The 23,968-nt window shown below is 40.5% G+C and overlaps 1 protein-coding gene across 50 annotated transcripts in view; it reads left to right on the forward strand.

Annotated features, from left to right (window-relative positions):
* MICAL2 (microtubule associated monooxygenase, calponin and LIM domain containing 2) overlaps nt 1-23,968 on the forward strand; it is a 198,599-nt gene that overhangs the window by 84,056 nt on the left and 90,575 nt on the right. For 15 of the 50 annotated variants that reach the window (XR_006176557.2, XR_006176558.2, XR_010600970.1 and 12 more), the window contains exons 8-19: nt 1,550-1,807; nt 3,781-3,896; nt 5,107-5,233; nt 5,446-5,536; nt 5,630-5,777; nt 8,679-8,878; nt 9,415-9,527; nt 14,766-14,831; nt 15,519-15,665; nt 16,489-16,593; nt 19,847-20,056; nt 20,279-20,380. Coding sequence is in view for 44 of the 50 variants with exons in the window: in XM_008178916.4 (XP_008177138.2) it covers nt 1,550-1,807; nt 3,781-3,896; nt 5,107-5,233; nt 5,446-5,536; nt 5,630-5,777; nt 8,679-8,878; nt 9,415-9,527; nt 14,766-14,831; nt 15,519-15,665; nt 16,489-16,593; nt 19,847-20,056; nt 20,279-20,380 (1,683 nt within the window). In the remaining 6 variants the exon portion in view is untranslated. Of the gene's footprint in view, nt 1-1,549; nt 1,808-3,780; nt 3,897-5,106; nt 5,234-5,445; nt 5,537-5,629; nt 5,778-8,678; nt 8,879-9,414; nt 9,528-14,765; nt 14,832-15,518; nt 15,666-16,443; nt 16,594-19,846; nt 20,057-20,278; nt 20,381-23,968 lie in introns of all 50 variants that reach the window. The other 35 variants (XM_024099753.3, XM_065594877.1, XM_065594880.1 and 32 more) reach the window with 11 other exon arrangements.

Consider the following 23,968-nt stretch of genomic DNA (forward strand, 5'->3'; position numbering starts at 1 on the left):
TACCTGGCAATGAATAGTGCAGTGCAGGATATAATTAAATTTCACCTTTTTGGGAGAGGTACTGTCAGCCCTCCCCCTTCCCAACCTAGTCAAAGCCAGCCCATTGCTGGGACCTTGCCTCCCTCCCTCATATAAGAGTAAGGGGCCTGAAAAGGAAGAGCCAGACACTACAAGCCCTCAACCCTCCACTTAGCTTTCTTAAGTGCTGCTTTCCTCTAAATCCCCTTTCCAATCCATTTTATCCAATAACTGTATCCTTTCCATACTGAATATCTGCACTGGACATTTCTCACAAAGAGACACTAGTTTGGCTGCCTCACTGCTACCCTAGCTGAGTTCCCAGATATTTGCTGATATTTTTATCTAACATTAGGGAAAGACTGTTTCTTCCCCATTCAGATGGGTGTACCCCATTCTCCCTGAAGTTGGGCGCCCAGTAAAATATGTCCAGATGAAGTGGGTTTCTCTGGAACATCCTCTTCTCTGGTCACCTGGAAGGGCAATACCCCCTTCCTCCCCACCTGATCCAGCCACTGCCTGTTCAAACTGTTCCAGTCAGGTAAACTTTCCCCTTCCTCCCTCTCTGGTATCAATTGCAGAGGGATCCCCTTATAGGGGCAACACTGCATGCAGCTGTTGTGAGGGCATTTGCACAGCTTCACCATCACTTTTCTCATCTTAATCCTATTCCCAGGACTTTCTCACAATATGTACATGTTCAAACAAATCCTGTTGTGGAGCTAGAGGCACTTAACCAAGGTCACAGGCAATTGGCACATCCACACCATTTCTTTGATCCATTTGTGTCTCGTGCTAAACACAACCTGTCTAGAGATAACTGGGCTAATATCTGTTCTGCAGCATCATCCATCTAGAATGTGCCCGGTCAGTGGTCTCATCCATGATTAAGTTGGAAATAGAAATCGCCTTATCAGTCACTGACCATAAGCAGCATGACCCATAAAGAAAGAGTCCCTGCGAAGTTGAGCAGTTTTCCACAAACAAATTCTTTCCTTGCCCAATTTGTAGATAGTCTATTATGTCTTACACAGTGTCCATGTATATACAGTTTTAAGCCATAGGCTCATCAATATCCGGTCATATATGCCAGATCACTCATCACTCAATAGGGTGACCCACAAGTCCTAAAGTGCAATATTCTCAATAGTGATGGGACACGAAAGACAGACTTCATTGCATACTGATAACTAGTGGTGGTGATACCTTCTCAATAGGAGGGTAGTAAATTTACCAAAATAACATGTAGCTAAGGGGAGGAGGGTGAGGAAAGCACCATCTTCTCTTGTAAGTAGTAATGCTTATTCGGCTTGCCTAATCGAGAGTTGTTGTTTCTGGATTGGGCTTAGTATATAGTTTAAAATATTAAGCAGTGTGTTTACATATTAACAAGTTTTCTAAATATTTAAGTAGCAGCCAAATTTCTCTCAGTACTTTGCCACAAGATGTGATGTTGCCATCCGCTATGTGCTATTCTATTTTCTGTCCCTGCATCAGAATATTTTAAAATCTGGTGTTTTTGTCTCTTCAGGACTACATTGATACCGAGATGCTTCTCTGTGGGGAAAACGTAAACCAGGACAATCTGCTGTCTTATGCAAGGGAAGCTGCAGACTTTGCAACCAATTACCAGCTGCCTTCCTTGGATTTTGCGATTAATCACTATGGGCAGCCAGACGTGGCTATGTTTGATTTTACTTCCATGTATGCCTCTGAAAATGCTGCACTAATAAGAGAAAGGCACCGACATCAGCTCTTAGTTGCCCTTGTTGGAGATAGTTTACTTGAGGTATACCTAGCAGCAACAACAAAAAGCATTTTGAATTCCTTAAAGTAAAAACATGTTTTTATGCTGTAAGAGGAGTTTGGTTTGGTTTTGTTAAACCGCAGGTTCAGGTACTTTGGTAAATGCATTCAGATTGCTTATTTTGACAGTATAATAACCAGGAGGTGGCAATGTGAATTTTATCTGGTAGCTGACATAATCCTAAATCTTTCCTGAAAAGAATAGAATTAAGAAGATTCAGAAACCAGCTGAGCTGGCCACATGTTTAATAATATCTAGTAACAGACAGCATTTTTACTTAGTTTTTAAGCATGTTCATAATTTCTATTTGTTTAAAGGGACACTGACAAGTTTTGAACTTTTTAAATGACTCATTTTTTAAAAGCTGCAATTTCTCAATGAATACCATTAAATAGAATGGCTGGATTTAATTTTTTTTCTTCCATTCCTATAAGATTCTTTAAGGAGAAACAGGAAATAAGGGGGAAACAGTGAGGCTGCTTCTACATAAAACACTGGCAAATGCATAAAGTATAAAGAAACAAAAAATCTAGAGAAATATTTTGTTACATGCTGACTTCTTTAATTATAATAACCTTTAGGTGCCACTTTAAATTACAGTGTGATTAGGTACAACACTTTGACAGACAACTTTGCTTTAAAAAAAACAACAACAACAAAAAACCTCTAAAGTTGGAGGGGGAGTGACTCCTTGTTGGTCATGTCAGCTGTACTAACTGTGGGCCCAATACTGCAGACACTTGCTCATATGTGTAAGTTTACGTACATGAGTAATTCCAGGGAAATCTTCAAAGAAGTTGCTTGTGTGTGTAAATGTTTGTTACTCATTATTATTCATGCTTGTAATCGTCTGTATCAGAGTGTTGTGGCATTATGGGCTTTCTTCAGGATGTCTTGCACGAAATGGAGTATGTGTTGTTTACTGGGCTGACGTATACAATCGAATTGCCATTAGGGATGGCCTAAGAATGTCAGTGAACCCTCTTTACTTTGTCTTACAACAGGGGTTCTCAAACTGAGGGTCGGGACCCCTCAAGGGGCTGTGAGGTTATTACATGGAGGGTCGGGAGCTGTCAGCCTCCACCCCAAACCTCACTTTGCCTCCAGCATTTATAATGGTGTTATACATTAAAAACACTTTTTCATATATTTAAGGGGGGTCGCACTCAGAGGCCTGCTGTGTGAAAGAGGTCACCAGTACAAAAGTCTGAGAACCCCTGTCTTACAATACATGTTGTGAAATGTTGGTGCTTTTTTCTTTACAATAGAATTTTCTTTCATTTTCATACTATAACTTATCAGTAACTAATGCCTGACTAATGATCTCTGATGCGGATTCCACTTGTGTATATAACACAAGTTGTGTTTCACAGCTGAAAACAGGGAGCCAGGTCCTCGGTTGGTGTAAATGGCATAGTTCCCTTGACTGCAGTCCCAGTTAGTCAACTGTCCTGCTTTGTACTTTTGATGCTGGAAGTGTAGTTAGAGTGAACAAGCAGTGTACTCAGTATCGCCAACCCCCGATGTTCAGAAATCTTCTATCAGATCCCCAAAACATTGTGAGATTGGCTTAAAAATCAGGAGGGTTGTTTTTTTGTTTTGTTTAATAATAAGAAATGTTGGATCTTTCTACTTCCCTTCTGGTTTTTGAATGTTTTAGGGTTCACATTTTCCAGATGTTCTCTGCATAAGTGCTGGAAATTTCTTTGGACAATGAATATACAAATACAAAACTGAAGCTGAGATTCTCATGACTCCAGGAGCTGAGGCTTTGAGAAAAAACACCAAATATTGTGAGAGCTGGCAATACTGTATACTAGAACTTTCTCTGGCCTAGCATCTCAGAATGTGTGAAAACCTAGCCTGCAAGCCCACCTGGCAACTGCTTTGGTGATAAGTCTCTTATTAAGAAAGATGAGGGATAAATATGGCTAAACTGTAAATACTCTTTACAGCCCTTCTGGCCGATGGGTACCGGCTGTGCAAGAGGCTTCCTAGCTGCTTTTGATACAGCATGGATGGTGAAGAGCTGGGATCAAGGAAAACCCCCACTAGAGATCCTTGCTGAACGGTAAACACTTCCTTTCTTCTTCCCCTCCCATTTAAGCAAATTTTAAGGGAATACGGTGATGGTAGAAGATGTTCAAGGAACAGCGCAAGTAACAGAAGTATTCTGCTTACCTGTGGTGGCAGTCAGTTCATTTAGGCTACTGAACAGTTTTCAGATGGCAGGGACCTCTAGGCCTGGTCCTGCAAGTTACACTCTGCTGGTGCAAAGGTCCACTGATATCGAGTAATCTGAAGGATTAGGGCCTAAGTGACTATTGACCTGACCCAGATTGAAACTTTGAGGAAGAGGTGTAAGGCTTGGTATCAAATGACCAGCCCTGCAAATCTTCTGGTCCCCAAGCACTTGTTGTGAAATAATCTGCTTTTAGTCAAAGAACACACATGTCTTAGCAGCAGTAGTCTTCAGAATTGGCACCTCCATTTTTTTAGCTGAGCCTTTTAGTTCATGCTGGGACCGTGATGTGACTTTTATTGACTCTGTTAAATGTGCAGCAAGCAAGAATCTGCATAGCTTTTAATCATAAGTTCTTTTCTATAATCTATTATTCACTCTCCTAAAAACTGTTATTAAAGGCACCAACAAAAAATTTTTTTGCATGGCGATGGCCTGAATTTGCTGACCCTGTTTAGTGGTTCCACTGGCAAAGATTTGATACTGTTACAGCTGGTCAGGATGTTTTAGAAACTGATGTATCGTAGCTGTTTGGGAGCAGTATTGTTTGTGGTAATTATGAGATCAGGACTATAAGTGCAGTGCTGTGTGAGGAATGAGAAGGCAGATGTTTGTGGATGACTCAGAAACACAGAGCAATCCCAAATGGAAAATTGAATGGAGTAACAAAGGAAGGGCCGAGTGGTTGGGTGAATTGCAGGATGACTGGATCCAATGCTGTTTTGTGGTAAAAGGAGAAGTTACCCCTTGGGTGGAGATTAAAGCAAAACCAGATGTCTTTGCATGATGTAATCTTACTTCTTTCTTGCTCTCTTCCTGCCTCAGGAAGATACAGCATCACATAAGTGTCTGTCTCAGGTTTGGGTTGGAAAATTTCTCATGCTGAGACAGTATTGGCAGTTGGTGCAGATGCAGGTTTAGTGCAGGGTGCTAATCATTGACCGATTCTAAATAAAGGTGAGGGCAATTACAAAAGCAATGTAGGAAAAAATGGTTGCACTCTGTCTTCAACTGACACTTCTTTATTATTGTCTGTCAGAGAGAGCATTTATCGACTATTGCCCCAGACTACACCCGAAAATATCAACAAGAACTTTGACCAGTATACCATTGACCCAGGAACGCGCTATCCCAACTTGAACTCCAGCTGTGTTCGACCTCATCAGGTCAGTTCTTTAAAGGCTCACTTTACAAAATCACAATTCATTTTTGTCCCAGGAGTCACATGGCTGCAGTTGAAATGCTGCATAAACAAAACTTTCATGAGATTCTCTGGATGAGGTCAAGTTACCCGATAAAGTTCACGTGAAAAGAAAATATTATATTAAAATCACTTGCAGTGGTTCATGTACTCATGTTCAAATTGTTTTTGCTTTAGGTTAGACATTTGTATGTTACAAATGAGCTACAACAATGCCCTCTTGAAAGGGTCAGCTCTATTAGAAGATCAGTGAATGTCTCAAGGCATGGTATGTGAAATTTTCTGCCTGGTATGATTCTTTTACATTTCATGTTCAGAGCATGTAAGTGACTGAAATGTTCTCCCTATATTACACCTGCAGAATCCGATATTCGACCTAATAAGCTTTTAACCTGGTGTCAGAAACAGACAGAAGGCTACAGGAATGTTCATGTCACTGATCTCACTACTTCTTGGAGGAGTGGCCTTGCGCTGTGTGCAATTATGCACCGCTTCAGACCTGACCTCATGTAAGTTATGTGGGTAGAGTTTGCTAATTGTAGGATACGCTAAGTAGTTTATAAAAGTATAGACTAGTGTAAGGCCAACTAAAACAATGCTGGTGGTTTAGAGTCCCCTTTTAACATTTGTTTTTGCAACCGGGTGCATGCCATCGCTGAGTTTGGTTTTTTCCCAGATGTCCTTGGCCCAGCATTTAAAACTGACAGTATACATTTTCAAAGAGCTGCATGGCTTTTAGCCGTGTGATTCTTGTTGACTTTAGTGGAAATCACATGCCTATTTTTTTTTTTTTTTTTTAATGTGAGGGTTTATGTCCATGTGTTCCTCGAAGCACATTCTTAGAAAGGAGAGGCAAGTTCAGGGGAGTTTTGCAGCTTTAGACTGTTTCTGTATGTGCTCTGTCCAGAGCAATACAACACCCTTTCATATTAGCTGCATTATGAACACCAAAAATCGAGTAACAGATTCCCGAGGTAGTCCTGGCAAATTAACTCCCTCTTCTGTCCTAACCCCCTTCTTCTGACTGTAACCACACCATATCCCACTGGACCTAACTAATTACACAGAAACTTTTAGAGTGTGTCTACACGGCAACCAGACACCGGCGGCCACCCCGTACCAGCTGACTTGAGTTTGCGGGGCTCAGGCTGCAGGGCTGTTCAATTGCAGCCTAAACTTCCAGGCTCCAGGTCTCTGCAAGGTGGCAAGGTCCCAGAGCTCAGGCTGCAACCCAAGTCTCCACCTCCACTGCAATTATACAGCCCCTTAGCCCGAGTCCTGCAAGCCTGAGTCAGCTGGCATGGGCCAGCCGTGGGTGTCTAGTTGTAGTGTAGACATGCCCTTAGTGTGTGTCCTCTGCCCCAGCTACTTATTGAGACCTGTGATCTTCCCACATCCAGAGAAGCTGTAATCAGTCTTTAATGATCATTTCTGTTGAAATCTGTGGTAGGAGTGACTCCAGTGTCCTCTCAGACTCCCTCTGGCTCTGGAGAGTGCACACAGGCATGCTGGGCTACCCAATGCACACAGACTTTTAAATCCACAATGACACTGGCAGAAATTTGAAAAGATGACCTAACTGGAAACTCCAGAATGGAAAAAAATGCCACATGCACCAAAATAAGAGCTAGTTTAAATGGAAGCTAGTGTAATGGTTTCTGACATGGTTAAAGCTGATGGGTGTGCTAAATGCTAATTATTCAGCTGAATAGGAGGTGCAGTTGGGCCCCTTTTACCTTGTGAAACTGGAAATCGTAGAAGCCACCATGCAAGGTGGGCCACATGGCAAGGCGTAACTCAGGAGTATAAGAGGGGTTTCCCTTGGATTGACTGAAAACACAACGACCAAGGGATGGGTTGACAAGCTCTGTGGGCATGAGTAAGGGTGAGATTTTTGTCATGGATATTTTTAGTAAGTCATGGACAGATCACAGGCAATGTCCTGTCCTATGACCTGTCCCTGACTTTTACTAAAAATATCCCTGACAACATGAGCCAGCTGCGGGGTCCCTCCCCGCTGGCTGGAAGCTGCAGGGGGGTGCCTGCGGCAGCTGGGAGCTATGAGGGGCCCTGCCACCAGCAGCAGCTGAGAACTGCATAGGGGCTGAAGCAGAAAATGTCACGGAGGTCTCTGAAATCAAGGATTCCGTGACCTCTCTGACATAATTGTAGCCTTAGGCATGGGAGAGGCAGAAAGCGAGAGAATCTGTCGTGAATGTAGAGTGAGAAGGAGCACAGAGACCTTCTTTTGGGCACAGTACATGCTGGAAAGGGAAATTCAAATTCCTGAGCAAGAAAACTCCCTGCTGTTTTGTTTCTACTGTGTTTAGGGAAACAGGACTTTGCATGCTTTCTTTGTAACTAAAGAGGATTCCACTAAGAAATATCCGACTCCAGCATCAATTTCTCCTCCTAGAGGAAACAACCTGGCAAGGCCCCAAATACTGGCTAATCTCATTGGCCGGAGGGCATCAATATGAAGCACTAAACACAGTAATGAGATCCAGAACACTGTACAGATTTCTACCATCAGATTTTAAAAATTGATGCTTTTGGATTCATAAAAGCAGCTACTGGCCCATGACTGAATTTCAGCCATCCTGGGCATCAGGAAGGGATCACTCGTTTGGGGCATAGAATTTCACATTTGGCATGAGGTGGAGGAAACGTCTTTGCTAGCAGCTTTATTTTTTTTTTTTTAATGTCTGCTTGAAGCTACTTGGGATTGCAATTTTATTGAGTCTCAAGAAAATGGATTGGGGGCAGGTAATGCGGTCAAAAGTCTGATAAATTGGACAGTCGTGATATATTTATCGCAAGGACAACAATTTGTGCGTGTGCATGTGTGTGTGTTCGCGTGTGTGTGTGTGAGAGAGATGCTTTTTATAAGAGAATGTGGTGCTAGTCTGAGCTCACAATTCACTAGTCTATGTGGTCATGAATTTGATTACTTTTCTTTCTAAATGAATTGGGATTATTCCAGTGTTTAAAGGCAAAATGCATCACTTGCAGCAGTTGGAACATGTAGCAGTGCAGCTATATTCTGGAAGGGAAGGATTTTTTTGTACTGTTTGTGGTATGGTTACATTTTTCACATGGTAGATCAGGAAATTCTTTCTCTACAACTAGCTCAAATAATAATTTTGAAAAATTAGGTTCAGTGACATTTTTGAAATTTAATTTGAAAAGTGAACATCAAACGTAGGGAAGTGCTTTGGGTCGTATGCCTTGTCTGTAAATTTGGATACAGTTCACAAATGCAACCCTGTGAAATGTGCAGGCAGTCTTGAATCATGACTTCAGTCATGACATTCCCAAATGAGGCAAATGAGTGCTTTTATTGTTTGTTTGTGAAAATGGCAGAAGGCAGCTCTCCCCAAACCCACCCAATATTAATCTTTGTTCCTCAGTGACTTTGACTCTTTGAATGAAGAAGATGTTGTTGAAAACAACCAGCTGGTGTTTGACGTTGCTGAACGAGAGTTTGGAATTCCTCCAGTCACCACTGGGAAAGAGATGGCGTCTGCTGGAGAGCCTGATAAACTCAGCATGGTCATGTACCTCTCAAAATTCTATGAGCTATTTAGAGGAACCCCTCTGAGAGCAGTTGGTAAGCAAACCATTTGTTCTTCATTTTTACCGAAATTGGAAAAATCATTTCACCTAAGCTGCCTAATTACGCCTGATGTTGGGCCAAAGTCCGTTTCTCACAGCTACAGTATAATCACTCTGGAATGTTTGACTCCTTTTGCTGTCTGTAGTAGTAATCTCATGCTTAAAACGGAAAGGGAAAAAATATTTGATTTGGATCAAGACTTTCTATTCCTTAATGGTCTCAGAAAGCAGGAGAGCACTGAGTAACTGCCACTATCATTAAGATAATACTGTCAAACATTATAGTAACTTGCTAAGGATGTTGTTCTCCCCATATTTATTCATATGGGATTCTCTTCCAATTTTTAGAAAACATATGTAGATTTTATTTATTCATTCATTCGTTGTGCGGGGAGAGTGGGCTCCAACACACTCATAAATGCTACTATTAGTAGACTGCAAAAATATTGTTTCTACAGAGAAAATGCTTTGAAAAATGACTTTTTTATGTGAATACAATATCTTAAGAGTGCAATATCTTCATTTTAACAGATGCTGTGGATAAGCAAAATGGAGAAAATAATGACCTTGGCTCAGCAAAATCATCAAACTTCATCTTTAATAACTACATCAATTTAACGTTACCAAGGAAGCGAGTACCAAAAGTAAGGTTCTTTGCCCTCTACTACTTCACCTCATATTAGTAGGTTAAAGATATACTATCATTCTTCTACATAATGTAAACCAGTAGAATATATACATGATTATATGAAAATAATTCCAATGCAGACAAGGATGTGTGGTCTTATCATAACGAATATTTTTGTTTAATGTTTGTAACTCTAACCATTGCAGCATTATGCTAGTCATCAATTAAATTATCTAGAAACTAACTAGTTCTTATAATGCAGTCCTTGCAAATCCAAAATTCATGTTAATGTTCAAAGGGAGTTTTGAGTGTGCAAACAATGAAAGAGTAGAAAGCAAAAACTTATCTAACTAGTTTACTTTAACTGTCCAGACTACTGTGGTATTATTTGACATAGGTAAATAAATATCTTTTTTTTAAAGATGTAAGATTTTTCAACTTGCCAGTGTCCTTTCTTAAAACATTTTCTACTTTAGCTTTATTCAATTCCAGATTGTTCATTTGTGAGCAACATAAAAAGCCTGTTTTCGCAAATCATTTAAAAAACTTTTTTTGATATTTTTGGCCAGTTTTTCCACTGTTAATATATAATGAAAAATATTTTAGAAAGTTTTATAGACTAGCAAAAAAAACTGGAGAAAATCTTTTATTTTTCCCTGCATCAGTTAACCACGCCTTTATCAAAGGTGTACCGTAGCCTTACAGTACTTCATATAAAAGAGTGAAATCTATATTACCATACCACATGTACACTCAAATAATAGTTGTGATTCTAGGAGAATTTTTCAATTTATTAAATATCTTTTATTTATAGCAATGAAATTAATGACCTGGAAAAGCAATAGTTGAGGTTAATAGTACTGATACCACATTTTCAGGTTCCTTTCTCCAAAACATTTTAGGGGCCAATCCTCCAAACTTACAGAAGTATAATGCCTATGACCTTGAAATCAATGGGAAAGTTCACTACCAAGAGTAACATTTACTGTTGTAAGTGTTTGGAGGATCTGGCCCCTAGGCAATAATCCATTCACATGTGTCCCCTTATTTTTTCTCTCTCCTACTTTATCATAAGTCCCGCTGAGTAATGGAGAATTGCTATTAAGTACACAATTCCCTGTGCTTCATAAAGCACCCCGTGCCTGTCGAAGTCAGTGAAACCGTGCAGGGCACAGGGATCTGTGCTAGCAGAGCCTGATGCAGGATTGGGGCTGGTGAGAGTGGTTTTTATTTTTCCTTAAGTGAATAGACGCTCTTCCAAGACAATGACTTTGGAGACAGATTCAGTTACATATTTTCCTGTTAAATAACTTTGCTATCCTACATATTTACCCTTCTCCCCACCCCAAATGCAATCCTATCACTAAGTTAACAGGAACTTGGAGAGACTGTTTTTTGCACCCCCAATCCCACCCTCATTTCCCCTTTTTAAAACTGAGCCTGCACAGTCTGGCTCAAAGTCAAAAATTGTCCCTCTGTGATTGTTCAGATCTAATTGCTATGAAGTGCTAGCCAACCAACACCAGAACGTGGCTGCTGCTCTGTCAAGTTGTGATAACAGCATAGTTCGTTAACCTCCATGGATGTTTCCTGAAAATACAATCTAATGCAAACTTGTGTGAGGTTGTGTTTCCTGCACCATTCTGTAACCTTATTTTCTTCAATAATTCCAGCTGTTGCAAAGAAGCCATGTTTGTAACGGACCTAACTTGCTACTCTCTTGTAACTTTAGTCTGTTGCATAGTAAAAGAAAAAATATCTGCCATACAAGCACTTTGGATTTTTTTACTTTTAGTTTTTCATTGCCTCACATGTTAACTTGCAAAAGTAACAGAAGGCAGCTCTCTCACTCCTTCATTCCTAGTCCAAAGATCTTAACAGGAGAGTGTGTGTGTGTGTGTGTGTGTGTGTAAACGTGTGCGTGCGTGTGTGTGTGTATATATATGTATATGTATGTTCATAGTTTTCCTTATTGGTTACAAATCTGCTTCCAACTTGTCTTTTCAATTCTGGTGTAAACCAGCTACCTAAACAAGATTCTCCTAACCCAGAAAGTGCTTCAGAGCGTACAGATATTTCCTAGGTTTACTTGAATCTTACATGTTGCTAATTCCATAAACACATTTTTAAAGCATGTGACCAGTCAACCACTCACTAGTTATCTCATATATCCTTATTAGGTAACAACTTTTACCCATCAAACACCCACAAACAAAACCAGAGTGACACACTTACCAACCAGCCAAACTAGAGGCAAGCCAAATAGGCAAAATAAACATTGTGCTTGATTAAAACAGATGATTTCCTTTGGCGAGGAGCTCTTCTTATTGCCATGTTGTTTTTTCCTTAGTTACTCCAAAAAGTAAACAGACTTTCAGTAGTGGAAATCTTTCCCCACTACTAAGGTGTTTAATCCTCTCTCATTAACTGGTAGACAAAAGAGATACCGGTACTTTTTGACCTCTGCAAGCAGCAGAAGTAGGAATTAATACAATAGTTTAGCACTTTGCATTGTCTAGTGAGAGCAGCAGCTTTTGGGAGTTCTTGGAGTACAGCCGCACATGTACGCAGCATTTGATAAAACAATAACTGCTTCCCTTCCCCAAAAAAGTTTACAGATGAGATAAACGACGAGAGGGAATTTGCTTTGTGGCCTCCTGTTGGCACCACCATCACAATGCTCTGTGGAAAGGAGAAATAATGCTTTCCCTTCAGACATCTTTCATCTCCAACCCCAGATCCAATATAGTGTGTTTGCAATGTTTGTTGTCCATCTAGAAATGGCTCAGTGAGCAAGCATGTCAAGGTCACTTCTTTTGCAGGAAGCGCCACAGACCTTCACAGCTTCCTCTGTGATGTGTAGCTTCTGTGTTCCAAAAATGTTACCTTGTAGTGTGCATTTACACACCAGCTGGAAGGTGAATTCCCAGCTGGGGTAGATCTACATGTGCTAGCTGTCCTCAATAGCACCTAAAAATAGCATTGTAGCCATGGTGGCACAAGCGGCATCTTGGGCTAGCCACGTGAGTATGTACCAGAGTAGCTGTAGCTACACTGCTAATTTTAGCGCACTAGCTCCAGCAGAGCTAGCATGTTTTCATCTACCAGAGCTGGGAATGACACCTCCCAGCTGCTGCATGGGCACACCCTCAGTTTGAGACAGGAAGTTATGCAAACTATAGCTATCTGAAGAGGCGGTGGAAATGTAGCAAGGCAGAAAGTAGCTTCCCAAGTTAGAATTTGGCCATAACCTTAGCTCTAAGTCTGTTCTTCTGCAAAAATTGATATAGGACCTATTAAGTACAAATAGTCAGGTGCTTAGTGTTGTGTCTTGTTGGAGAGATGGCACTTCCAACACAATGGTATGCCCTTACAACATTATGTGGCTTTAATTCAGCACTGACCACAAGGGGAGAATGCCACCAACTGAATTGCCAGCACTGCTTCCTGCACTGTCTGGCTTTTCCTTAGAGCTGGTCATTAGTTGGATGGGAGACCTCTAACCCTGCCTAGTTTGTGAGAGATTAGGAAATTGAAAGCTGAGGGTAATGTGGCTGCAGTTTGTTTGCCAATATGTACTGGGCTAGATAATGTTTTTCATTTTCCTATTAGTGTCTGCAGTGCTCCAGAGGAACTGAGGTTTCCTGCACTTCTCCAGACTATAGAATGAGTTTTAGGTGTTTACATGATAATGAGCACAGTCTGCAGGCGTGGAGTCACTGTGCAATTAATTGCTTAGTAGTCTAGGTCTTTAACTTTCAAAATTTTATACAATGGGCTGTGATTAAATATTTTAATGTGCTGTTGTGCCCTTCATTCTCTTGTGTGGTCTCCGCTTTTATGTACAAACTATTCTGCAGAACACATTGTGCTATTGCACTGATCAATCTTGCTGGGCAGACTGATGCTTACGTAGGACAGGAAACTAGATTACTGAGAGCCAATGCTTGAAAGACACAGTATTCAAAATATTGTCATCTGTTTCTTTTGGTATTTGCCCAGAAGTTAAGGTTGAGATAACTTCAATTAACTCTAGAATGATTTATTATAAGCTGTGGAAAATATTAAAAGGAAGTTTGTATTCATTGTCCTCTCCCCACCTCCCCCCCTGTTCTTTTTATTACTGGCATGGAAGGTTGCTCATCAGCAGCTCATAGAAATACAAATGACTGAACTGTGTTTTTTATTGACTATTATACAGAAACAACATAGGCTGACATGTTTACCAGGCAGAAAGATTGTCCATGTTATAATTACATTTTTCTACAATTTACCTGTTTGTGGAAGTTGAACCGGAGTTCCAGGACTGAATTTTACTGAGAGCCGATGTAAATTTTAAATCACTAAGTCATTTGACAGGGTAATATCACTTGTCTGTCTATTCAAGTAGGCCCTGATTCAGTAAATTTCTTAAACAAATGCATAACTTTAAGCGTGAGAGGAGCCCAGTTGAAATCAATTGGGACTTCTCACATGCTTAAAGTTATGCATGTGCTTAAATACCTTACTGAATCAAGACCATAATCAGTTTGATAGAACTTGTGGATAAAGCAGACAGTTTTTCTGAAGGGGAGGAAATCTATGTTTGTGCTTGAGAATCTACCTGATGGGGTGCGTGGTGAGAGGTGGGAGGGGAGGGGGATGTGCCTGTGTATATTTGTTTTTTTTAACTTTACCTGAAATCCATTACAGTTTAATTATAATATAATTTGTATTTAATACCTTTCATCCAAGAATGTCAAAGTGCTTTATGAGCACTAAATACCTTTAAAAATTGTCCCCTAAATCATTAATCCCTGAAGCACTCCTTTGAGATTTCATACAAGGGAAACTGAGACTTATTACTGAACTTCAATGGGACTAATGGATATGATTAGTTATGATAAGGCCCCAAGAATTCAATCATATCCATTAGTCCCATTGAAGTTCAGTAATAAGTCTCAGTTCAGCAAGGTACTTATGCATATACCTAGCTTTAAGCATGTCAGTATTCCCACTGAAGTCAATGAGACTATTTGTGTGCTTAGTTAGGCATGTGCTTAAGTCCTTTGATGAATCAGGGCTGTAATCCGTGTTAGGGGCGGGATAAGTACCCAAAAGTCCTGAAACTCCTGAGCCCAGTCCCACTCTGCAAACTACCCGTGGGCCCCACTTCCATGTTTGCTAAGTTTTTAATATTTTTAACATACTGATTAATAAATTCTGCATAAATATAGTTGTGCTCAACATACCTTGTTTGGTTTTATTGTTGCAGGTTGAAAGGAGAGAAGAAAATGATATGAACAAAAGGCGTCGAAAGGGCCTCGGTGGCTTTGAAGAGGTGGGTGTTAAGTCTTGTTGCTATGTTAACCCCATCTTCTGCATGAAGAGAGTTAATGAAGTAGCAGGAAGCAGATTCAACAGAGGCCCAAAATCTGAACTTTTGTGTTCTGTGCTGATTAAGACATACCCCCTCTCTCTTTCCTCCCTCCCTCCCCCCCCCCCCCCGCCCGCCCCGAGAAGCTTGCAGTCTTTAATTAATCTTGTACACAGTAGTGAACCTAAATTTTTTTTTTCAAGTTATTTATAAAGGAAAAGTGAGAGATCTCCATTCAAGTCCTATTCTGGTTTAGGAAATACATATATATAGTTACTTTTCTTGTCCCAGCTCAGTTATTTAACTTTTGTTTTATAACTTCTTAACAACATTTCCTTCCGGCAAGAGTCCCGTTCCTTTCCTGATTTTGTTTTTTATGGCTTCTTGCTCTATGTTCAGCAGTATCAGTTCAGTCTCTGTAAATCCTGTTCTTTCTCTCACTTGAGGGATAGGCCACCAAGGAGAATAATCTGTTTATATAAGTGATTTTTTTTTTTTTACTGTCCCATAAAAGTGAGTTCCTTTTTGAAATGAGCAGATGTGTCACAAAATAACATCATTCTTCTCAGCCTGTGAGTGTCTTGTGTAATATCACTGAAGTCTCAATTTCAGATTTGAAGAAAAATTCTCCCTTTGGTTTTTTTTTTACAGGCTTCACGTTTTTCTAGTCGGGGTACGAATTCTGGTAAAGATCAGGGCGACAGAGAAGGAATGAATCAAAATAAAGTAAAGTCAATGGCAACGCAGCTGTTGGCAAAGTTTGAAGAAAATGCCCCAAACACATCTCTCCGGAGACAGGTGAGTGACGAATGTAAAATTCACCTTTGAAATTCAAGTAATCTCTCCTCATGAACAAAACAGTAGTTCTCAGATAAAAATTGCATCTGTAGTGAGTTTGAAGAAGCTTTTTTTAAGAATTTGTCGTCTAAAATTTGTATAGAAAATATCCTTTTCATTGCATTTAGGGAGAAACTAATTGGTGACTATGTAGGTGCCCATTGCATAGTAATACATAGTGCAATTGTGTTGGTTTGAAATGTACTGCGAAATTATCTCTGAAGCTATGGCTTTATAGTGGAGGTTTGTAACAATAAGTTGTCATAGGTCTGCTGGCTAAGGTTTTGTAAAAGCTCTTCAGTTTTCATGTTTTGTGGATGAAAGGATACAGAGTCACTTTCAAGACAAAAAGATCCAGTGGAATGTTTTCTTTTCACTGTAATTCTTGTCTAGGAAAGAAAATGTAGAAAATACAAGACAGTGAATCTAATCTTTTGATGCATGCATTGTCATTAAACGAACAGAATATACTGTGCATGTTTTGCAGTTGATCACGAGTGACTTCAGCAGGACTGCTCAAGTTTAAAGTTAACCATAGTCTCTGTTTAAAATATTTAGTATTCCACATGCGCACTTCCAAGTACAGTTGTAATGGGAGAGCAGACCATTAATTTGGGTAGACTCCAAAAGGGCTGTGTAGAACATCTGGATAAAGCCCTTTTTAGGGATCCCTTTAAGCAGTTTTTCTTTCTTTTTCTGTTTGTCTCAAAATATCTTGTTCTATTTACCTTTTCCTAAGATTTTCCAATCTTATGTTTTGTTTTGACTCAAAATGTTATACAAGGAGCTAGTAGATAAACCAGCCCTGCTCTCTTCTTCTGATCCTCCTGCTAATCCTCGCTTTACTAAGCCTAAGGAGCCAAGTCCTTCACCTCCACCAAAGAGTCAGGTAGGAATTCATAAGGAGAAAATCCTCTATAAATAATTAACGTACTATTTTCATTTAGTACGGCAGGATTCAGTGTCTTCAAATGACTCCAGAACACTCAAATTAATGTCTGAATTTGATCACATAAGTGACAGGTGTGTTTAGCTGTTGCATGCCAGGACATCTTAAAGCAAGGTTCTTGAATTTAGTGTGGTGGTATCCAAAATAATACAGAAAAAATAGGTGAATGATAAGAGACACCCCTACCCCCCCCCAATGTTAAAGTTACATTACACTCTTCAGGCAAGATTAGAAAGCTGACTGAAGAATAAGTGTGTGCATGCAAAGCACTCTAAATGTGTATGGGTCAAGTTTTAGTGCTTAAATCAAGCAAACTCCCATTGACATCAGTGGAGAAGTTGTGTATATATGTTGTAGTGTATGTATAAATTTTGTATGCTAGAAAAATACTTCAATACATTCAATGTGTTGATATATGCATGTACAATAATCTGTGTAGTTTGATAGAATGCTAAGACAAAGGGAGTTTTGCTGAGTTTGACCCTATGAAACAATTCAGAATGACCAATGACTCAGCGCTCAACAAAGGGTTGGGATTCAGTTTAGAATCATAGAATATCAGGGTTGGAAGGGACCTCAGGAGGTCATCTAGTCCAACCCCCTGCTCAAAGAAGGACCAATTCCCAACTAAATCATCCCAGCCAGGGCTTTGTCAAGCCTGACCTTAAAACCTCTAAGGAAGGAGATTCCACCACCTCCCTAGGTGTAACGCATTCCAGTGTTTCACCACCCTCCTAGTGAAAAAGTTTTTCCTAATATCCAACCTGAACTTCCCCAACTGCAACTTTGAGACCATTACTCCTTGTTCTGTCATCAGGTACCACTGAGAACAGTCTAGATCCATCCTCTTTGGAACCCCCTTTCAGGTAGTTGAAAGCAGATATCAAATCCCCCCCCCCTCATTCTTCTCTTCTGCAGACTAAATAATCCCAGTACCCTCAGCCTCTCCTCATAAGTCATGTGCTCCAGCCCCCTAATCATTTTTGTTGCCCTCCGCTGGACTCTTTCCAATTTTTCCACATCCTTCTTGTAGTGTGGGGCCCAAAACTGGACACAGTACTCCAGATGAGGCATCACCAATGTCGAATAAAGGGGAACGATCACGTCCCTCGATCTGCTGGCAATGCCCCTACTTATACAGCCCAGAATGCTGTTAGCCTTCTTGGCAACAAGGGCACACTGTTGACACACATCCAGCTTCTCGTCCACTGTAACCCCTAGGTCCTTTTCTGCAGAACTGCTTCCTAGCCATTCGGTCTCTAGTCTGTAACAGTGCATGGGATTCTTCCGTCCTAAGTGCAGGACTCTGCACTTGTCCTTGTTGACCTTCATCAGGTTTCTTTTGGCCCAATCCTCTAATTTGTCTAGGTCCCTCTGTATCCTATCCCTACCCTCTAGTGTATCTACCACTCCTCCCAGTTTAGTGTCATCTGCAAACTTGCTGAGAGTGCAGTCCACGCCATCCTCCAGATCATTAATGAAGATATTGAACAAAACCGGCCCCAGGACTGACCCCTGGGGCACTCTACTTGAAACCGGCTGCCAACTAGACATGGAGCCGTTGATCACTACCGTTGAGCCCGACGATCTAGCCAGCTTTCTATTCACCTTATAGTCCATTCATCCAGCCCATACTTCTTTAACTTGCTGGCAAGAATACTGTATCAAAAGCTTTGCTAAAGTCAAGGAATATCCACTGCTTTCCCCTCATCCACAGACCCAGTTATCTCCTCATAGAAGGCAATTAGGTTAGTCAGGCATGACTTGTCCTTAGATAAGCATCTAAGAGCTAAACAGTTATCCAACTTTCCAGTCCTTTTGAGTGGAGCCCCAGATATTTTGTGGTAAGGATCTATGCTAGGAACCTCATTGTAGCCCAGAATGAAACACGGAATAAATTTGGCTTCTTAAAAAAAAAAAAAAAAAAAAAAAAGTCTCATATCAAACAATGCTGATACTTAATTTTAAAAGGGCTGAATATTTTCTTATGCAGTTCAGGTTGCTGTCTTGTTTCCATTTTGCGGAAGACCATTCTTGGCATGCCAGAAAAATCAGAGTGGCCTGCTGTAGAATGTGAGCTCCTTGTTCCATACTCCTTCCCTCTATCTGATGGGTATAAGGGTAGATCAGCCGATAATTCAGACAATGAACATGATTTGGTTTGCATGAATGGGATGAGAATCGTTGTTTAAAGAAAGATATCCTTGTGTATGGTGTACCATTATTAGCAATTTATAGGCTGACGTGTTTGTGTTTTTGAGAAATGATTATTTTTTGTGTGTGCTAATTTCATGTAATTGGTCAACCATTATAAAATAGAAGGCCTGATTTCATGAAAATACCAATGGGAGGATCATTTTTAATTACAATATGAAACCACAGTTATGGTTCAAAGACCATTTCTATTTGTAGACTGATTTTTTGGAACCACCTCTTACTTTAATAAAACCCCCAAACCTTTGGACCTGAAATGTATTCTGCTTAGGCTCAGAATAGAGTAGATCTCGAATTATGCGAAGTAAGTTGTGTTCCTCAGAGGTATTTTTGCACTACAATAGTTCAGTTTCATGCATGTTTTCTGTGGCAATAATGCACAACACTGCAGGACATCACAGGAGAATGTGTTGAATTCCCCTCTAGTCCAGTGGTTCTCAGACTTTTTTGTACTGGTGACCCCTTTCACACAGTAAGCTTCTGAGTGTGGCCCCCCCCTTTATAAATTAAAAACACTTTTTTATATATTTTACACCATTATAAATGCTGCAGACAAAGTGGGGCTTGGGGTGAAGGCTGATAGCTTGCAACCTCCATGTAATAACCTTACGACCCCCTGAGGGGTCCCGATCCCCAGTTTGAGACCCCCTGACTAGTCACGCTATTTAGAGTTCACATAGAGACTGTAAAAAGCGACAGAGTCCTGTGGCACCTTATAGACTAACAGAGAGACTGAGAGATAGCTAGACTACAGGATGTGAAGACTTGCATGTGTTGTATAGTCCAAATATACTTCAGTGCATGGAAATATGCATGAGTTGTATAGTAATGCAGTGTTTTAAAACATGGAAGAATACTGCATTATATGAAATGCATAGACGTGCCTGGCTATGATACACTGTTGTGTATGTTGTCTTAGAACATGTGTGAGTTGCATGATAGTCCAAGAACAACTTTTTTCATTTGAAGTGTTTCCCAGTTTCAGGCAGTAGCTAGGACTGAACATGTGGTCAGAGAGCCAAAGCAATCTTTGCATGGTTCTGATCGTGTGGCCAGGGGATCAAGAATTGTAGAAAAAACAGACATACAGTCCAGGCTTTCAGAAACTCTTGCATCTACCTGTCCTGCTGCATTTGTGATTTCTGGAGTGCTTAAACGCCTTCAGCACGTGGAGGAAAAAATTAATCAGGTGACAAGCTATTTCATTTTTAACTTCTGTCTCTCTTAACTGTGTTTATTCTGGTTAATTCTTCTATGCAGACTATATATTCTGTACTTTACATGCTTCTGTTACATAGTTAAGATATAAATTGCCTTTCCCTGTACATACTGAACTTCTGCCTTTTCTTGTATGACTGCTATCTAAAATCTGTCTCTCTGTTCTGTTTCCCTTCCTTGGCTTTTATTACAGAAGAAAGCTCAGTCCGTAGCAAATAGGGAATTTCATAAAAAGAACATTAAAGAGAAAGCAGCTCATCTTGCCTCAATGTTTGGATACGTGGACTTACCAAAGGTGAATATTTAGGTTTTGCAGCTGCAAAAACAATAGTCTAGAAGAGACCAGATGTAAGTTAGACATTTGCAACAACTTTGTATTTTCATTTCTTCTTTTCATCTGGGGTGAAGCTAAAACAGTCAGGAGTTCAGATTCCAGTACATCATGCAGAATGACTTATGTTATTAAAATATATAATACCTTCTTTTTAGTGAAAACATGGAATAACCAGATATTTAAAGTGTGAGAATATTTAAGCATACCTGAAACATACTAGAAACAGCTCATTATAAAGGTGGCTTGAGAATTCAAATGTTGGTAGCTTTAGAAATAGAAATGACTTGACAAGGTGAATATTCAATCAGCTGATCAATGTGTTCACTGTATAGGTTTGTTTTATCTTAAAAACTATTCCACTTCTTCTGTTGCTACTCATGGGTGTGGTTTCTGATTGAATGGCCAGGTGCAGTCAGGATATTGGTTGAAGTGGAGGTTTAGCGGTGACGATTTCCGTGACTCCTCACTGTCAGATGTACAGATAGGCCTGGGGTATGTTATCCTGTTGCAGACCAGTATCCCAGATTCTACTGAATCTCTCTTACCCTCTCTCTGCACCGCTGCAGTGAATGAATTTTATTTGGAAACTACTAATGACCCTTCACTGCGCTGAACAGAAAAGGAGCTGACTTAATGGCGACTAGGGAATTGGGAGAGGGAGAAATTCTTGTTAAGGCTTTTGTTGACTGATACGAAATAGAGATCAATATTTTCTCTTGAGGGGCAACGTAGATATTCTCCAAAGAAGTCAGTATATGTGTAATTCCATAAATCTCTATCAGAAATATTGGAAACTTTCTCCAATATGTTCATGAATTCCAGTGTAACACTTTTTCCTTTGAAATTAAGTGGTACAGAGGAGATGGAAGTTAGTGATTCAGAAAAAATTGACTGCACCTCTAATCCACCAGGAAGCAGAAAGATGCTATCTAATTGGCTCAGGTTTCAAAGTGGTAGCCATGTTAGTCTGTATCAGCAAAAAGAACGAGGAGTACTTGTGGCACCTTAGAGACTAACAAATTTATTTGGGCAAAACCTTTCATGGGCTAAAACCCACTTCATCGGATGTATATAGTGGAAAATACAGTAGGAAGATTCATATACACAGAGAACATGGGAAAAATGGGTGTTGCCATACCAACTCTAACGAGACTAATCAATTAAGGTGGGCTATTATCAGCAAGAGAAAAAAACTTTTGTTGTGATAATCAGGATAGCCCATTTCAAACAGTTGACAAGAAGGTGTGAGTAACAGTAGGGGAAAAATTAGCATGGGGAAATAGTTTTTACTTTGTGTAATGACCCATCCACTCCCAGTCTTTATTCAAGCCTAATTTAATGGTGTCCAGTTTGCAAATTAATTCCAGTTCTGCAGTTTCTCTTTGGAGTTTGTTTGTTTTTGAAGTTTTGTTGTTGAAGAATTGCGACTTTTAGGTTTGTAATTGAGTGACTAGGGAGGTTGAAGTGTTCTCCGACTGGTTTTTGAATATAGTTATAATTCTTGACGTCTGATTTTTGTGTCCATTTATTCTTTTGCATAGAGACTGTCTGCTTTGTCCAATGTACATGGCAGAGAGGCATTGCTGGAACATGATGGCATATATCACATTGGTAGATGTGCAGGTGAATGAGCCTCTGATGGTGTGGCTGATGTGATTAGGTCCTATGATGGTGTCCCTTGAATAGATATGTGGACAGATTTAGCAACGGGCTTTGTTGCAAGGATAGGTTCCTGAGTTAGTGTTTTTGTTGTGTGGTGTGTGGTTGCTTGTGAGTATTTGCTTCAGGTTGGGGGGCTGTCTGTAAGCGAGGACTGGCCTGTCTCCCAAGATCTGTGAGAGTGAGAGATCCTCCTTCAGGATAGTATCAAAGGGGTAGCCGTGTTAGTCTGGATCTATAAAAGCAGCAGAGAGTCCTGTGGCACCTTATAGACTAACAGACGTATTGGAGCATGAGCATCCGAAGAAGTGGGTATTCACCCACGAAAGCTCATGCTCCAATACGTCTGTTAGTCTATAAGGTGCAACAGGACTGTTTACAACCTATCCTGAAGGAGCAGCAGATCCTTGATGATGCGCTGTAGAGGTTTTAGTTGGGGGCTGAAGGTGACGGCTAGTGGCATTCTGTTACTTTATTGGGCCTGTCCTGTAGTAGGTGACTTCTGGGTATTCTTCTGGCTCTGTCAATCTGTTTCTTCACTTCACCAGGTGGGTATTGTAGTTTTAAGAACGCTTGATAGAGATTGTGTAGGTGTTTGCCTCTGTCTGAGGGATTGGAGCAAATGCAGTTGTATCTTAGAACTTGGCTGTAGACAATGGATCGTGTGATATGGTCTGGATGAAAGCTGGAGGCATGTAGGTATATATAGCTGTCAGTAAGTTTCCGGTATAGGGTGAGGTTTATGTGACCATCACTTATTAGCACTGTAGTGTCCAGGAAGTGGATCTCTTATGTGGACTGGTCCAGGCTGAGGTTGATGGTGGGATGGAAATTGTTGAAATCATGGTGGAATTCCTCAAGGGCTTCTTTTCCATGGGTCCAGATGATGAAGATTTCATCAATGTAGCGCAAGTAGAGTAGGAGCATTAGGGGACGAGAGCTGAGGAAGCGTTGTTCTAAGTCAGCCATAAAAATGTTGGCATACTGTGGGGCTATGCGGGTACCCATAGCAGTGCCGCTGACTTGAAGGTATACATTGTCCCCAAATGTGAAATAGTTGTGGGCGAGGACAAAGTCACAAAGTTCAGCCACCAGGTTTGCTATGACATTATCGGGGATACTGTTCCTGATGGCTTGTAGTCCATCTTTGTGTGGAATATTGGTGTAGAGGGCTTCTACATCCATAGTGGCCAGGATGGTGTTTTCTGGAAGATCACCAATGGATTGTAGTTTCCTCAGGAAGTCAGTGGTGTCTCAAAGATCGCTAGGAGTGCTGGTAGCATAGGGCCTAAGGAAAGCGTCTACATGGCCAGACAATCCTGCTGTCAGGGTGCTAATGCCTGAGATGATGGGGCGTCCAGGATTTCCAGGTTTATGGATCTTGGGTAGCAGATAGAATACCCCTGGTTGGGGCTCTAGGGGTGTGTCTATGCAGATTTGTTCCTGTGCTTTTTCAGGGAGTTTCTTGAGCAGATGGTGTAGTTTCTTTTGGTAACCCTCAGTGGGATCAGAGGGTGTGAACACCACCTTCTACAGGCCATTACACTCTGATCCCTTTGTGTGTGTGTGTGTGTGTGTGTGTGTGTGTCTTCCTACTGTATTTTCCACTGCATGCATCCAATGAAGTGGGTTTTAGCCCACAAAAGCTTATGCCCAAATAAATTTGTTAGTCTCTAAGGTGCCACAAGTACTCCTCGTTCTTTTTGCTAATTGGCTCAGCAGATTTCACTTAACTGTAGCAAGTTGGAATGCACTTATTTGAGGATAAATTCTGTTTGGCTAATGTTGTACCAAACTTTTGCATTTACCTCTGAGGTCAAATTTACTACCTCATCTTGTGACTTTCAGCCAATTGTGCCCCAATAGAAAAATAATTTCTATTTATTCAAT

The sequence above is a fragment of the Chrysemys picta genome, chromosome 4 (assembly GCF_011386835.1).
Source record: "Chrysemys picta bellii isolate R12L10 chromosome 4, ASM1138683v2, whole genome shotgun sequence".
Taxonomy (NCBI): domain Eukaryota; kingdom Metazoa; phylum Chordata; order Testudines; family Emydidae; genus Chrysemys; species Chrysemys picta.